Source organism: Sceloporus occidentalis, unplaced genomic scaffold (genome assembly GCF_023333645.1).
Source record: "Sceloporus occidentalis isolate IW3139 unplaced genomic scaffold, rSceOcc1.0.p SCAF_3, whole genome shotgun sequence".
Taxonomy (NCBI): Eukaryota; Metazoa; Chordata; class Lepidosauria; order Squamata; family Phrynosomatidae; genus Sceloporus; species Sceloporus occidentalis.
In genome coordinates this window covers 216220772-216237189 of record NW_028316983.1, presented here as the reverse complement: position 1 = coordinate 216237189, position 16418 = coordinate 216220772, and the positions used below count along the sequence as shown (strand labels likewise).

Genomic DNA, 16418 nt, shown 5'->3' with positions numbered 1-16418 from the left:
CCTTCTTCACATCAGTCTCCACAATCATTCCAGCCAACCACACCCTGAAAGAATCTTGGGCCTACTACTTCACCTTGGCTGATCCCAGTCTTTTGAATCAAACAACACAGGAGTTTATCAGACAAGGGAAATTGGAAGTATAATCCAATGGCAATCCGAATGCAATCATGGGGTTTCATGTTATTGCATGATAGACTACCACACGCAATTTCAGGCAATAGCAAGCTATTTTCGGGTAATGGGAAGTCAGTTCGAATGCAATTTGAATTCACGTAAATTCGCTGAACTAGCAAATTCACGTGAATGCGTTGTGGTCTCACTTTCTTTTCATTCAAAATTAAGAGAAATTCCTCCCGTATGATAAACTCCTTAGTGTTGTTCATTTCCATGCCTCACATTTGCACTGCATATGCCATTTAACCTGACTTTTCCCCTTATTTTCTCACTAGGAGACAGCTATATGTTCCAAAGTCCTTGCCTTGAGATAGCCTGATGTTCTGCATTTAAGGTTCTGGAAGAGTAGCGTCAAATTATGATGATGAGCTACACTCATTTCTTAGTCATTTGGTGACAATACAGGTAAATCTTAGTTAATTAAGAAGATGTGTTCCTGGGTTTTATTTCTTTATTAGCAACTTTAGTACCAGAAGTAGAAATAACATGGAAAAAAATAGGGATAGGGTCCTATATCACAAAAGGGAGAGCAGTTCAACATGTTTCTGCAAACTGTTTATTCAAAACATAATATTCTGCATATGAGAAATGAAACAACTAGGTCAGGTAAGCCTTGCATAAGTTAACAAAAACATTTTTAATCTTTTAGAAATTACTTGAAAGTGTCTTCCAAAATGTGTCTTGTGATGATTTATTGATTTCAATGGCCTCTAGTTTCCTTATGATTTCCATGCTGGTGGCAAAACTTACAGATTTATCAACATGCCAGGGTAGCTGGTGAGGCAGGATAATCTGTTTTCCTCTTTTCTTTCAGCTCTACTCTTCATATATGCTCAGTAAGTGATTCTGGATGTAGCTGTTTACCTTGTCTGTTGTAAGTAAGCACACACAGCTACAGAAGGATCACCCAGAGTTGACTCCCAGGGCATTCTTTCCCAGGTCAAGCTGTACTGTTTACTGCAGACAGGCTGCTGCAATCCAACAGTGAAAGTCTTCTTTCTCCAGTCCTCCTTCATCCTCCTTCCAATGTTAATGCTGTAAAAAAACCTTCCAGCTAGTCAGAAGACAAGAAGTGGATGCAGGGTGGGCTCCCATTGAATCAACTTAAAAAAAAAAAAGGAGCTTCTTTGTCAGAGGCCTTGTTAATTGAGGTATGCATTGCATACTTTTACAGAAGGACCATTATTGAATGCTGGCCCTTTAAGAACAGTGACAAATGGTGGTGAAATGTTTTGACGCATACCTGGTGATATCTTTCCTTTGGGTTGACTTATGTTCTCAGAACTGCTTCCCAGTGACTGCACACCAGTAACATCATGGGGTGATGTGCAACTTGTCTCTAATAATGGGAAGTTACAATATAAGTACTGTACTAGTCTTCTATGGAAAATGCAATCCTCATGTGTGAATTTTGACAGGATGCTGGTTCCGCATCATTCAAACGGAATCCATCCAAGTCAAAGTATTGACCACATCTGTCACTTAAGGGGAAATGAACAAACTAAAGAGTGTGCTGTGAAAATGAATGCCTGTCAGTTCAGCCACAATATTAACTCCACGGCTTTTCAAATAACAACAGACTGCAAATTGTGAAAATTTTTCCCTTCTACACCCTGTAAAGCTTGCCTCTGGCACTGTTAGACATGAAGAGACAGGAAATTAGGAGTGTCTGTTTAGCACTGTAAATCAGCTAAGGCACTGAAAGCTATAAACTACTATATACAATGGCATAGTGTCTTGCTTGAGCTGTTTTTCTCTTTCAGCAGAGTTGTCAAACAACAAATTCTGAATCTAAATGCGTCTGTCTGTTGGCATCAGACAATAAATGTGAAACACTGAGTGTGCAATAAATTTGTCTTCACAAATGTCTACTTTGGATGTATTTTTGACCTAGAATCATATATTGTCTGTTCAACAAGTTTGCCCATTTCACAAATTCCACTTCCTTGTGTATGTGCATGTGTTGTTTTTGTTGTTGTTTTAAAAAAATACATTTGAAACTGTAGTATGATGAATTTTTCATGTAACAAAATAAAAGGAAAGGAAATATTTATCTTCCCTCTGTGACATTAGAGGTCATTAAAAAAATTAAGGACATATGTTGTGGCTTATAGATTACAGAATTAATTCACGTTAACAGTAGTATGGGGCCAAACTTCACAAATAAACTCCCCTAATTTAGAACATGAGTCATTGTGTACTTGGCAGAAACTATCCTGCAATTCAGGCCCAGTTTATAATGGTTTTCCTCATTATTTGTTATTAACCTGGCAGACTAAAAAGTGGAATTTCTAGTGTTCTAGCTAAACCCATTTGATGGTGATGCACTGAGAACTCCATTTTCCAGACCTCCTCCTAACAAAGGATGTTCCATTAAACTCTCCAGGCCTTACAGCAGGAGTAGGCAGCTGTGGCTAAATAATCAATGCAACATGCAGTTGGTTCAGAATACAGTACAGTAACTAGTTTACTGATTCTGAACATGTCCCAATGGTTTTATAACTACTTTGGTTTCCTGTCTATGTCCAGGGTGCAAATCAACAGGACTGAATTTTGTAAACTTTGTGATGGAAAGCAACCAAAGTGAGCAACTCCTAAATAACAAATGTTTTCCTTCTTTGTTTCTGTTTGGTAGAGTTTCAAAATTTATTAACCACTTTACTTTTGCCTACATTATTGATGCTGAAAGACTTTGTCAGATATATTTGTCAAAATAAAATATGGATTTTCTTGGCTAAAAAAACAACAGTTTCTTGACAAAGAGTATAATTAAACTGTGGGATTTACTACAGCAAGATATGCTGATGAACACTAAACTTACAGAAAATGATAACTAAGCGTACATCTTTATTAGACTGGGTTGGTGCTAAAGATGCAGAATCTGTGGAATAGTGAGGACCAATTATACTGTTGTTCAGGAAAAAATGTCAGCAGAGTAAAACAGTCCAATAGGTAGCAGGTGAGAGCCTGCACTTTCAACATAACTATGATGATGGAACTCCATCATTGTACCACCAACAAACCTTTGCAGCCTAGGAGCACATCAACTGAAATGTTTTTGAGACTCTACAAATCAGGGTGTTGGGAAAGGACATATGCAGCACTCTCCTGGTCAAACCTACCTGTAAAGGTAGGCTTGGGGGGGTCATGTTTGGTCATAAATGTGAATCCCCAGCAGTTACAAGATTGTAAGTGCAGCTTACAATTGTGTAACTGCTAAACAGGATGCCAGCCAATAGATCCCCCCCCCCCCCAAATCTTGATTCTGAAGCTGAGATACCATTACTGTTCATTTGTTTTATTTCTTGAGTCTAATAGAAGACCCCATTGGGTCATGGATGCCAAGTAGTTCTTGGCTTTTGGACCTCGGTAGAAGAGCCTGTAGGAGACAATGATTCAGCCAGTGGCAGCAGATGACCCTCTTGTACTAATCCTGCTCTGAATTTTACTCTAGGGATCTATGCAAGATTATATTTTGGAGGATAATGTTCAAGTCTGTGAACAGCTCCTATAAAGTCTGGACTAAAATCTAGAGCAGATTTCCCACCAAACCAGCCACTATGAAGCCAAATAATGATGACAAGATGCTTTTGGTGACTCTCTTACTTCCTAGGAGAGCTGTAGTAACCATAGAGTGATGTGTACGTTGGAAAATGTGCACATGAGAAAGGTTTCCATTTATTTGGGGAGAATGTGCACAAAGGTATAGAGGAATTTCTATGTAATTAAGCCTCACAACCCCATGCAAAACTGGGATAGAGATTGAATGCTAGTGGCATTCTGAGAAACCTTGGTAAGAACCAGGCAGACAGATTTTTCACATGTGCAGCTAAAAGTGCTAAAGGGACCATGAAGTAAATAATAATCTCTCAGCCTTCTTGGACTGGCCTCTCTTAAGCTCACAGTGGCTGCAAGATAATCACACTTTTGCTGTCCTCCAAAATGTCTTATCAAACATGAGCCTTAGGTACTATAAGAGGCTGAAGTGAGCACAGATGGTTTTATCCAATTTCTTTCAGTAATTTCCAAAGCAGAAGATCCTCATTTTCTATTCTTTGATCCCTCTCAAAGTTCACTTGTTGCAGTGGGTTCATATGAAGATGGATGACTCATGAAACAAAAATCCTATCCTGAAGTGACATTTTCTTCAGCCAGATGAAAGTTAACCAAATGCAGTATTGGCAACGTAGCTTTCAAGACATGATTTCACCCATCTTCCCGCTCTCACATATCTTCTTTAATGTGTTATATTAGCATTTCTCAAGTAGCCATAGAAACCTGTATTCAGCAAGACTTCCTCCACCTTTGGAGAACAAATGAAACTGTAAAATACATGCTTCTCTTTCAAATGAAAATGGTATTTATCTTTGACAGCTTACTCACTAACAGTGTGCCCAGTAAAATACTAAGATTACTTGAATTTGCTCAGCAGGCTGCAATGTATCATTCAGATCTTAACTACATTATCATGAAGTACAACTAAGACCAATATTTTAATTTAGATTGATGTGTATAAGATTCAAGGTTTCAGTAACCTGGCCATGATATATTGAGAAATAAATACAGTCAGCCCTCTGTATCCACTGATTATTTATCACAGATTCAAACATCCACAGCTTGAAAATATTCCCCCCCAAATATAGGGAAACCTTGATTCTGGATACCATTTTACTATCAATTGGATTTAATGGGACTTGAGCATCCACAGATTTTGGTATCCATGGTGGGGGGGGGGGGATAGGGGGCTCCAACAAAACTCCAATGGATGCCAAGGGACCACTGTATAGTACCTTTTTTTCTTTATGTTGTTTTTTAAAAAAAAAACTGTTGTAATGAAAAGGATTGTGTTTTCTGAAGGAGACTTGCATAGCAGACACCTGATTTCCAAACAATGCCCGCATGGGATTATTCTTTGGCCCAGCCTTCTAGTCTGTTCAGGTCATTTTGAATTTTGATCCTGTCCTCTAGAGTATTAGCTATTCCTCCTAATTTGGTGTCATCTGCAAATTTGATAAGTATGCTCCCAATTCTGTCATCCAGGTCATTGACAAAGATGTTGAATAGCACTGGCCCCAGGACAGAGCCCTGTGGGACCCCACTGGTCACTTCCCTCCAGGATGAAAAGGACCCATTGTTGAGTACCCTTTGGATTCGGCCGGTCAACCAATTACAAATCCATGTAACAGTAACTTTGTCTAGCCCACATTTCACTAGCTTGTTTGCAAGAATGTCATGAGGAACTTTGTCAAAGGCCTTACTGATATCAAAATATACTATATCCACAGCATTCCCTTCATCTACTAAGCTGGTAATTCTATCAAAAAAGAGACAAGAGTTGTCTGGCATGACTTCTTTCTCTGAAACCCATGTTGACTTTTTGTGATTATGGCATTGCTTTCTAGATGTTCACAGACTCTCTGTGTTTAATAATCTGCTCTAGAATCTTCTCTAGTTTAGATGTCAGACTAACTGGACAATAATTGTTGGGGTCCTCTTTTTTCTCCTTTTTGAAGATGGGGACAGTATTTGCCCTCCTCCAGTCTGCTGGGACTTCTCCTGTTCTCCATAGTTCTCAAAGATTATTGCCAATGGCTCCGATATTACATTTGTCAGTTCTTTTTAAATCCTTGGATGTAGTTCATCTATTTACTTATTCTGTGCTGGATTTCCCCTTTTCTGTCCTCTGCTCCATTATCCTCAGGTTGAGCACCCTTTATCTTTTCTGAGAAGATTGAAGCAAAGGTGTTGAGCAATTTTGCCTTTTCTCTTTTCCCTGTTAACATTTCTCCATCTTCTCCACGTAGTGGCCCTAGCATTTCCTTCTTCTTCCTTTTGCTGCAGACCGCAATTCACCACCACCAACACTGATGAATACATAGAGAATCAAATCCAGGTTTGTAAAATCTGAGAAGGAAGGATTTCTCCCTTCTGTCTCTGTACACATGAGGTTCTTTAGAATTGCTTTTCTCACCTTTCCTTCCCTTACTTCCATAGCAGTTGAGGCTGTCAAGCTGAAAAATAGCTCCTGTATCTTTAATTATTGTGTGGCAGTGGGGATTTCAGCAAGTGCTGTTTGTCACACAACCAGATAACAATCAATACCTGCTGAAATCCCCTCTTATATACATATCCATTTAAAGGTACTGGAACCATCTCCAGTTTTCACTCTGATGTTTATCACACAGAGGTTTTTGCAGCTCAGATCCAGGGTGACTCCTGGTTCAGCTATGCAAATTCACGTTATAATGTGAATGTTTTATCACACCTGGTTGCTCTTTCATTGCCCTTCCGAACTGAGGGGGAATTGAATCCAAGGCAAGTCACGTGATGCGGATTCACGCAAAGTGGAGTGAGTGCAAATTGTATTACCACACCAGTGGGATTCAACGATTCAAATCGGCACCCTTGCACATGCTCAGTGGGGGTCTGAAAGTATCGTGACCTTGTACATTTCTGGGGTGAAAAGGGACGCAAGTTCTTGTTCCCTGTTTCACGTAATTGCATGATTACATGAATATTTGCCTTGTGAATATTTCTGTGTCTTCTTCATCCCCCCTTTTTATTTTTCCTTCCATTTCAGCAATTTCAACACACATACAGACAGACAGACAGACAGACATATCTGTATATTCACATTCACACACATACACACATATATATATTCCCAAAAAATGAGTTGCCCTGAAGGTGCCCCCCTATAAGTGAAAGGACCACCGAAAGGAAATGGGGGAAAGTTGCTGCGCTGCATCATGGGAAATTTGCAACCCAGGGGGGTTGCGGTGGTGTACCAGAGGAAAAGCAAAGTTGCATTCCACACCAGACCAATTCGGAGTGAAATCGAAGTGAGCTTGAAAGTGAATTCTGTGAATTCACTTTCCCCCCGAATTCATCAAAATGAGGAGTCACTTTGGATTCACTGCGGAAGCACCATGGAACGAGCCCCCATAGAAAGGAATGGTGTCTGATAACACCTTCACATTATTGTGTGAATCTGCATCATTGGACTCACAGTCACGTCAGATCTGAGCTGCAAAAAGCAGCAAAAACCTCAGTGTGGTAAGGCTCTCTGACAATGTTAATAGCAGTGTATGTTTGTGCACAGGGATGCTCACCCACAAAACCTTTGGCACTAAAGAGCAGCCATATTATAAAAGAGCAAACAATCCTGGGCTGGCAACCAGGGTCTCAGGGAATCCACTTCTTTTTGTCCCAGGGCTGCAAGTTGCTGTAATACTCTATGGCACCTGACCTTTATGCGAGGTTACTATCTCCCGGCTGGTGCCATCTGCCCAACATACTGCACTCAGAGCTCTTTCTTACAGAGAACTAGGAACACCAATTAAGAACAGGTAATAAACAGTCAAAATCAGTTCCCTGGTTATCAGTCTTAGGAACAGGCAGGGTTGCCAGAGCTGTAGAGTACATTGTTGAAAGCAAAGCAGTGAGTGGTACAAAGCTGTAGAAAGGAAAGGATTTATCATGAGTCTTGGTGCACCAAATGGCACGGAAAGAAATAGAATGCCATAAAAGCTACACAGCAGAAAGGAAACTGAAAAATGATAAAACAACCATAGTACTCATAGGGGAATCCACTGAAGCAGGAAAATTATAAAATAAATGCACAGTACAGACCACTGATGGTTTGTCATAAGAATTCTGCCAGACTCAAATAGTACATCACAAAAGAGAATCATGGAGGAAATACAGCATCCATTTCATCAACTATAGCCAATCATCTGGTCCCTGAAGTATTCAGTATTAATATATATTATGTCATGAAAGGCTATAGACTCAAAAATTTGATGCTACTGTTTTATTTAGGAGACAATGATTTCATTATTTGGAAGAATCAAGAAAATGTACTTGTAGCACGTGCCTCGCTGTTTCACCTAGATCAGGCATGACCCCAAAATCCTACCTCATTTATTCCCAAGTACTTACCCTTTCATATTTTTTCAGTGCCTGCCTCCACTGAATGAGAAGTGTGAAATTAAGCAGAGGAATACTTACTTTCCAACTGAAAGCTTAGCTAGCATCCTACTAGTCAATATTGCTCCAATTTTTCTGGCTGGAAGCATTGATCTTTTGAGCTGAGATCAATTCTCTGTTGTAGAATAAAAATTAATGCTGCTTTAGATACAGCTCTTTAGAAATTATTAGTCAAATAGTTTAAAACAAAACTAACAAAAAAGATCAAACTTTTCTATCAAGTAAATAACAACTCAACAAACAAAAAATCCCCAATCTTCAATATTTTAATCATTTTCTTGAATAAATTCTTAATCCTTTTAGTCATCACTTCCAAATAATACACTAGCAGTTTAGCTGCCAAAATAGGGCTCATCCAGACTGGCAAAATATGGCAGTTGGTGCAGTTGTCAGTGCTGTGAACATTGATTTTTATTTCTGATATCCAACCAACATTTCTCTCCTCCTGGTGCACTCCTGTGGTGAATATCACAATATTTTATTCCTTAGCTGAATGTAGCTGTTTTCCTATGATCATATATTTTGCAACATATTGAATTCCAAAACTTTGTCCTTGAGACTTACTCCAACGCTCAAACCATCATGCTATATTGGCTCAGTTTTGTACTTGCTAAAACCAACTTTCCCCCTTTCCTTTTGCTATCCACCTCTGCTAACTGTTAGTACAGCACTAATAAATAAATAAATAAATAAATAAATAAATAAATAAATAAATATTTTATTTGTATCCCACCTCTTCGTCCGAGACAACTGGGGTGGCTTACAAATTAAAACAGTACAATCCCATATCCCCTCCTAAAATAACAATTAAACTATTCACAATTTAAAACATACCTTAAAATTAACAAATCAAACAGTGGCTATAGCAGATTCAGAGGGGTAATGGGTTCCGATTTTTGTGGCTGGTATCTATTCAGGAAAGGCATGCCAGAGATATCCACTTTTTAAAAGCTGTTTAAATTGGTAATGTGATGGGTCTCTTCTGGCAGGCCATTCCATAATCTGGGAGCGGTTATTCCAAGAGCAGTCTCCAGTGTGTCATTAAGGAGAGCTGCACAATTTAAAGTATCTCATTCACACAAAAACCACAGAATTTAACAAATGAGGAATAGATGTGGACAATACCAAGTCATTGCAATGTTGTGCTGTTACTCTGAGATTCCTTCCCCTCATTCTGAGGACTGGAGAAGAAATCTGGGAACCTAACTCTTCACTTTAACACAAAACATGAAGATCCATTAAAGTAAGAGCAGGATCATGGGCCCTCTTCTACTTTTGGCAGTCCACAGACTTTCTTGTCCCTACTCCATCACCAAATTGACTGAAGCATTAGAATGTCCACCCCTGGAAGCCTCCAAGTATATCAATGCTCTTGCAAAGCAAATTTTAGAGGACACTTCCAGTTTTGTTTCTCAGAAATGGGGTAGCTACAGCAAATCATGGGGGTAGAAACTTTTTCCTGGATCCTTCCAGAACGTGTCCTCCCCTGCATGACCAAAAAGAAAGCTTCAAACTAATTTACAGAGGAAGCAACCATTTCGCTGCTGGTTGTTGCTCTCCCCTTTTCTTGGTACACAGTTATTTGCCTTTGAATAAAATATAGCACATTGTGTATTCACCACCATCCCTGCTGTGCTTTTCATCAGTTCTTAATTACAGAATTTTCATTGCTTTGCCTTCAGGAATGTTATTAAATGAAATGTAAGCACTGCACAGGTGCTGTTTCATTCTCTCCATTTTCTGTTTGCACTTAATAGTTCTACTTTTCCATAGACATTTTTGCTTAGGAATAGGGCAGCATATGTGACTTGAAGTCAGATAACAACAAAATGCTTCCCTAATCTGGTGTGTTCTGGACACATGGGACTAATGTAATATAATTTTATAATTAAATCTTGTTGTTAGGGGCTTAGAAGTTGATTCCAGCTAATTGCAACCTCATTAGTTTTTGTGGTTTTTTTTTTTTTTTTTGCAAGATTTATTCAGAGGAGCTTTGACACTGCCTTCCTCTTGGGCTCACCCACTGGGTTTCCACAGCTGTGCAGGAATCTGAACCCTGATTTTATTTATTTATTTATTTTACCTCTATGCCACCTTTCTCCCAGAAGGGACCCAAGATGGCTCACAAACAAAAACACATTTAAACAATTAAAACTTCACATAAAAACAATATAAAATTACAAACATTAAAACCACAATAAAAACATGATACCCACACCATATAACAAACACCCCATATAAAAAGCTGTCCCATGATTAGACATTAAAAGCCTGCCTGAATAAAGCTGTTTTTGCTTGCTGACGGAAGGCAAGCAGGGAGGGGGCCAGATTTGCTTCCCATGGAAGGGCATTTCACAGCGCAGGAGCAGCCACCAAGAAGGCTCTCTCTCGTGTTCTCACCCGGCGAGCCTGTGATGGGGTAGGACTGAGAGAAAGAAAGCCTTTTCCTGAAGACTTTAGGGTTCTGGTAGGTTCATATGGGGAAATACAGTTTCTCAGATAATCTGGACCTAAGCCATGTAAGGTTTTATAGATCATGACCAGCACTTTAAATTGTGCTCGGAAACAAACTGGTAGCCAGTGAAGTTGTTTCAACAAGGGAGTTATATGCTCCCTATAACTGGCCCTGGTCAGCATTCTGGCTGTGGAATTTTGAACCTGCTGAAGTTTCCAAACAGTTCCCAAAGGTAGCCCCACGTAGAGTGCATTACAGTAGTCCAAACGGGATGCAGTCAAGGCATCTATCACTGTAGCCAGAACTGACATTTCAAGGAATGGGTGCAGCTGGTGCACAAGTTTTAGCTGTGCAAATGCACTCCTGGCCACTGCTGAAACCTGGGCATCCAGGTTCAGACTGGAGTCCAGGAGCACACCCAAGCTGTGAGCCTGAAATTTCAGTGGGAGTGTAACCCCATCCGGCACAAGCAAAGCCCTAATTCCCTGATCTACTTTATGACTGACTAGGAGCACCTCTGTCTTGTCTGGATTAAGCTTCAATTTGTTTGCCATCAACCATTCTATCATTGACATCAGACACTGGTTCAGTACAGAGATAACTTCCTTGGAATCAGATGGGAAAGAGAGATAGAGTTGGGTGTCATCAGCATACTGGTGACATCTCAATCCAAAACTCCAGTTGACCTCTCCCAGCGGTTTCATACAGATATTAAATAACACAGGGGGTAGAACAGAGCCCCGAGGGACCCCACAGGCCAATGACCAGGGGGTCAAACAGGAGTCCCCCAGCACCATCTTCTGAGTTTGCCCCTCCAAGAAAGGCCAGAACCAATGCATAACAGTGCCCCCAAGCCCCATTCCAGAAAGACGGCTTAGAAGAATACCATGGTCAATGGTATCAAAGGAGTCCAAGTCCAACACTCACACCACTTTACAGAGGTTCTGTATTGGACTACAGCTTCCCTAATTCCACGACTGACATAACAGAGTCTCTACTGTATCTTGGCCCCTATTGCAAGTGGGCAAGTCAAGAATCAATCGGATATCTTTATGTCTCTAACAAATAGAATAAAAGAGGTATAATGGCTTGTTGTGAAATTTCTGTAAAGTACCTGGTGTTTCTATATCACCAAGAGGATTTCCATTTATTTTAGTGAACAAGATAGTTCCATATATGAATCCCTTTGCATCCCAGAACTCCTGCTCTCACAGGAAGGCACTGGGTTCAATCATATGACCTCAGTCTTATTCTGTCAGTCTGATCCCACCTTTTCTCTCAATATGGGATCCAAGGTGGCTTACAGTGTAAGGTTAAAACAAAATACTGTTCAAACAATATATGGTATAATTTCCCCCCAAATCAAATAGACAAACATATTAAAATACTTTAAACAGTTTAAAATGCACGTAAAACTGGGTTCATAGTACAGCACACACCATTTAAAGCCCTTCTGACACACCCAGCTGAAAGCTGAAGGCCTGAGTGCTGTAGAAATTGAGGAGCAAGAAACAGAACTATATCCCACTGCGCCTCCTACTATTTTATTGGTGTGATTCTTTAAAATCACAAATAATGGACTTACCATTTTTGTCTGCTCTTCTCAGTATCTAAAAAATAAAAATAAACAAGATTTATTGTTAGTATTTTGTAGATAGTATAGACAGATTGATTCCATTGGGTCACCAACTTGTGGTTTTAGACTACAAATTCTATAAACTTCAGTCAATATGGCCAAGGGACAGGTATTATGAGAGCTGTAGCCCAAAATTGCTGGAAGGGATCAGGTTGTCTATCTTTCATTTCTGAGGAAGCTTAACTTTAGAAGTAACATTGTCTCATGGCAAAAGTCCAAAGTGCATTCATCCCCACTCATTGTGCAAATCTCTTAAATGGATGGCCACAATTGTGCCATCATTCATGCCCACTTTTGTTGTCACACTAGAAAGGTGATACCATACTTAATTCAGATATAATAGAATCCCACATGAATGCAAAGAACTCAAAAGATTATTGGAACACACTATTTAAAAAAGAGGTTTTTAAATCAAGAGCATACAGGGTTTTCCTTTTCTTCTACTACTACTTTTCTTAAAAACTGAAACAAAATGCAACTCCTAAACTGCAGTCAGTGTGGCATAGTGATTTGCGTTGGTTGGACTCACCTCTAGAGACCAGGGTTTGATTCCTGCTCAGCCATGAAACCCAGTGGTTGACCTTTGGCAAGTCACATTCTCTCAGCCTCAGGGGAAGGCATACTTCCTCTGAACAAGTCTTGCTAAGAACAAATCAAGCCTGAACTCTCCCTACAAATCAGAATGACTACAATGAAGCTATTGTATTTTGGACATATCATCATTGGACAAGATGACAATGCTTGGTAAAGCTGAAGGCAGTGGGAAAAGAGGAAGACTCCATAACAGGTGAATAGACTCAATCAAGGAAGCCGCAGCCCTGAATTTGCAAGACCTGAGCAGGTCTGTTATTTCTTGTATCCCCATAAGTTGAAACCAACTTGACAGCGAGTAACAACAACAACCAGAGTCTGCAGCAATGTGAAGCAGCTCAGCAACACAGGGCACAGTCCACTTGAAGTCCCCTTCTCCTCCAGACAGCATTGTTGAGCTGTCATGTGTTTTGGTTTTTATTGCTATTGATGTTATTGTTGCTTATGAGATGATGTAGATGTTTTTAATGTTTGATGTTGCTTTATTGTTGTGAATTGCACTTGTTGTTAACCGCTTTGATTTTTTAGAAAAGCGGTATATAAATAAAAATTTTATTATTATTTATTATTAAGTCAGTGTAGAAGGAGGTCCTATTGAGTTCAAAGAGATTTCCTCTCAGGATAGCTCACAGAATCATAGAGTTGGAAGGACCCCAAGGGCCATCCAATCCAACTCCCTGCCATGCAGGAATACACAATCAAAGCATTTCCAATAGATGGTCAACCAGCCTCTGTTTAAAACCTTCAAAAGAAGGAGACTCCACCACTCTCCCAAGAAGTGTGTTCCACTCTCGAACAGCTCTTACCATCAAGAAGTTGTTCCTAATAGTGTACTGGAATCTCTTTGTAAAGCTTGCAATGAACTGTTGCCAAAAATGTTTTTACTACATCCCATGCTAAACAATTTGTCCTGCTTGGAGGTATAAGTCATTAATCTCAGAGGATACAGTATATAGCTATGTAGAATCAGTATGTAGAGAGATTTTGTAGCACCTTTGAGACTCACTGAAAGAAATAAGTTGGCAGCATGAGCTTCCGTAGACTCCAGTCTACTTCCCGACTACACACTCTCTGACCCCATCCTCAAGGGGGCATTCTACACTCATCTATTCTCCCCACCTGCAGGCTAGTTTCCAAGGTCTAGCTGGTCTTGCCATCTTATTTCCATATCCAATGGGTATGTGTTTGTCCATAGTTAAAACTGGACTTGCCACTTCATTTCCATACCCAAAGGATTTTGAATTTGAATTGACATTCTCACATACCTATGGCATATATATGTCTGTCCCTGGCTTCTGCTCCACCAAAAGCATCAAAGGTGCTACAAGATCTCTTTCTACACGGAAAAGGAGAGTAAACCACTCTCCTCTGAATATCTGCATCTGAATATCTGCAGAATATCTCTAAGTCGGCATACTCCCCCTAATAGGATTTTTAATTTTTGCAACCCTGCTGTATTTGTATGTTTAACTGTTTTTGTTTTAAACTGGCACAGTGTTGATCTGAGAGCAGGTAGAGAGATGTCTAACCCATTTTCCAAAATTACGAGTTCCACTGTTGGGGAAAGTGGGAATAAGTACATGATTTGCATCTTGAGGAGTTTGGCATGGAGTTACCTTTGGAGTTCCTTTGTGATATGTTTAGGACTTTGAGATTCTTTTTAAGGAGAGGGACTCAACACTAGCAGGCAGGGCATTCTGAATTTTGTCTACTTGTAGGTACAGTTGGTTGTTTTTTCCTTAGAAAACTGTGAAAACACCTTGCAGAGCAGCTAAATCACAATCACCCCCTGAAGTGAAGCAGGAAAGCTTGTTTCCTGAAGCAGGAAACAAGCATGCTGCCATGAAAATAATACATTTTGTTACCAAATCAAATGAATTTATATATTTAATTTTTAAAAAAACCACACTGGTACAGCCAGCCAAGAAAAATACAGTGGGCCCTTGTTATCCACTGAGGTTAGGTTCTAGGACCCCCGCCCCATGGATAACAAAATCCATGGATGCTCAAATCCCATTAAATACAATGGCATAGTGAAAGGGACACCCCTTATATAAAATGGAAAACCAAGGCTTGCTATTCGGAATGTATCCTTTTGGGGAATTGTTTTCAAGGAGTGGATGCTTGGATCCATGGATAAAAAAATCCTTGGATAAGGAGGGCTGACTGTATGTAAGCAGATGCAAAGACTGTTTCATACTACTTGAAAGCAAAGCCGTATCTTGGAAGATATAGGACTGCATGAGAGCTCAGCATAAAAACATGGGAAGAGGTCCGAGAGGGGAAGAAGAAACCCACTGGGAGACCTTTGCCAAGTCACACTCTCTCAGCCTCAGGGGAAAGCCATGCCAAACCTCTTCTGGACAAATCTGACTGAGAAAACCCCAGAAAAGGGTCACCTTTGGACTGCTGTAAGTCAGAAAGAACTTGAAGGCACCCAACACACCCAAGCTTAGGAGAGACAGCGTGGTACAGTGGTTGGAGCATTGGACTCTATAGAGACCAGAGTTTGAATCCCCATGAAAAACCCCTGGGCAGGTCACACTCTCTCAGCCTCAGAAGATGGCCAAGGATGGTTAAGAAATCTTGCCATGGGAAACCCCAGGATAAGGTCGCCACAAGCCAGACACGACTTGAAGGCACACAACAACAACAACAACAACAACAACACACAATGGCCACACCAAGCATGCCCCCCCCCCCCCTTTCACAGAAGAAAAAGTGCCTCGATGCAAAGGCACTCGCACTCCTCCGCCTGAAGGATGCTGCATCCGCACGGCAGAAATGATCCGGTTTGATACCTCTTGAACTGCTGGGGCTCCGTGCTTTGGAATTCTGGGAATGGTAGTTGGTTGTGGCACCACTCTGGTGCCACCACTCTTCCCAGAATTCCAAAGCACGGAGCCCCAGCAGTTCAAGCTGTATCAAACTGGATTATTTCTGCAGTGCGGATGCATCCCAGGAGAGCTAGGCAGGTGCGCTCAATGCATGCCTTACATCCAGGAAGATGGAGAGCCCTTTGGTCTTCTTGGTGGAAGCAGAGCAGAGGACCTCGCAGGAGCCCAGGGAGGAAGGCAAGGAGGAGGCGTCCCCGTTGCCCTCTTCTTCTTCGCCACTGCCAGCCTCCATTCCGACGCGTGACGATCCCGCTCCTGTTGCTGTGGCTCTGCTGCCAGAGAGATGCTCTGCCAGCCCCAGCAGCTCCTTCTCTGCCTTTGCCACTCCTCTGCCTTCCCCGCCCCTTCTAGGCGTCAGGCGAGTCTCTCTCTAGCCAGCAAAAGGGTCCCTTGCTGTTCCAAACCATCCCTCCCTTTCTGGGACTGTGCAGCTCAGAGAGGCAGCCTGGTCTAGTGGTTTGAGTGCTGGGCCCTGGGTGCAGCCAGCCGTCCTCCTTTTCCAGGACCTGCCCTCCATCCCCACCTTCTGCCAGGAGGAGTGCTAAACTGTCTGTCCTCCATGGTGAGCCTGGCTAAGAAGCCTGGATGCATATTTCTAGGAGTGTTTTTATGCTTTGAATGGGCTCTACATCCTTTGCTCTTAGGACACCTGCTCAGCCTTGATCTCCACTGTGGA

At 41.0% G+C, this 16418-nt stretch overlaps 1 protein-coding gene across 2 annotated transcripts in view; it reads right to left on the bottom strand.

Moving 5' to 3' along the window:
* Positions 1 to 16049, bottom strand: part of LOC149317482 (N-terminal EF-hand calcium-binding protein 1-like) — a 58375-nt gene extending 42326 nt beyond the window's left edge. For both annotated transcript variants that reach the window (XM_089518918.1, XM_089518919.1), the window contains exons 1-2: positions 15843 to 16049; positions 12204 to 12228 (exon numbers count right to left, since the gene is read on the bottom strand). In XM_089518918.1, coding sequence (XP_089375044.1) covers positions 12204 to 12228; positions 15843 to 15974 — 157 coding nt within the window. In that variant the 5' untranslated portion in view covers positions 15975 to 16049. The remainder of the gene's footprint in view (positions 1 to 12203; positions 12229 to 15842) is intronic.
* Between the last annotated feature and the right edge of the window lie 369 nt (positions 16050 to 16418).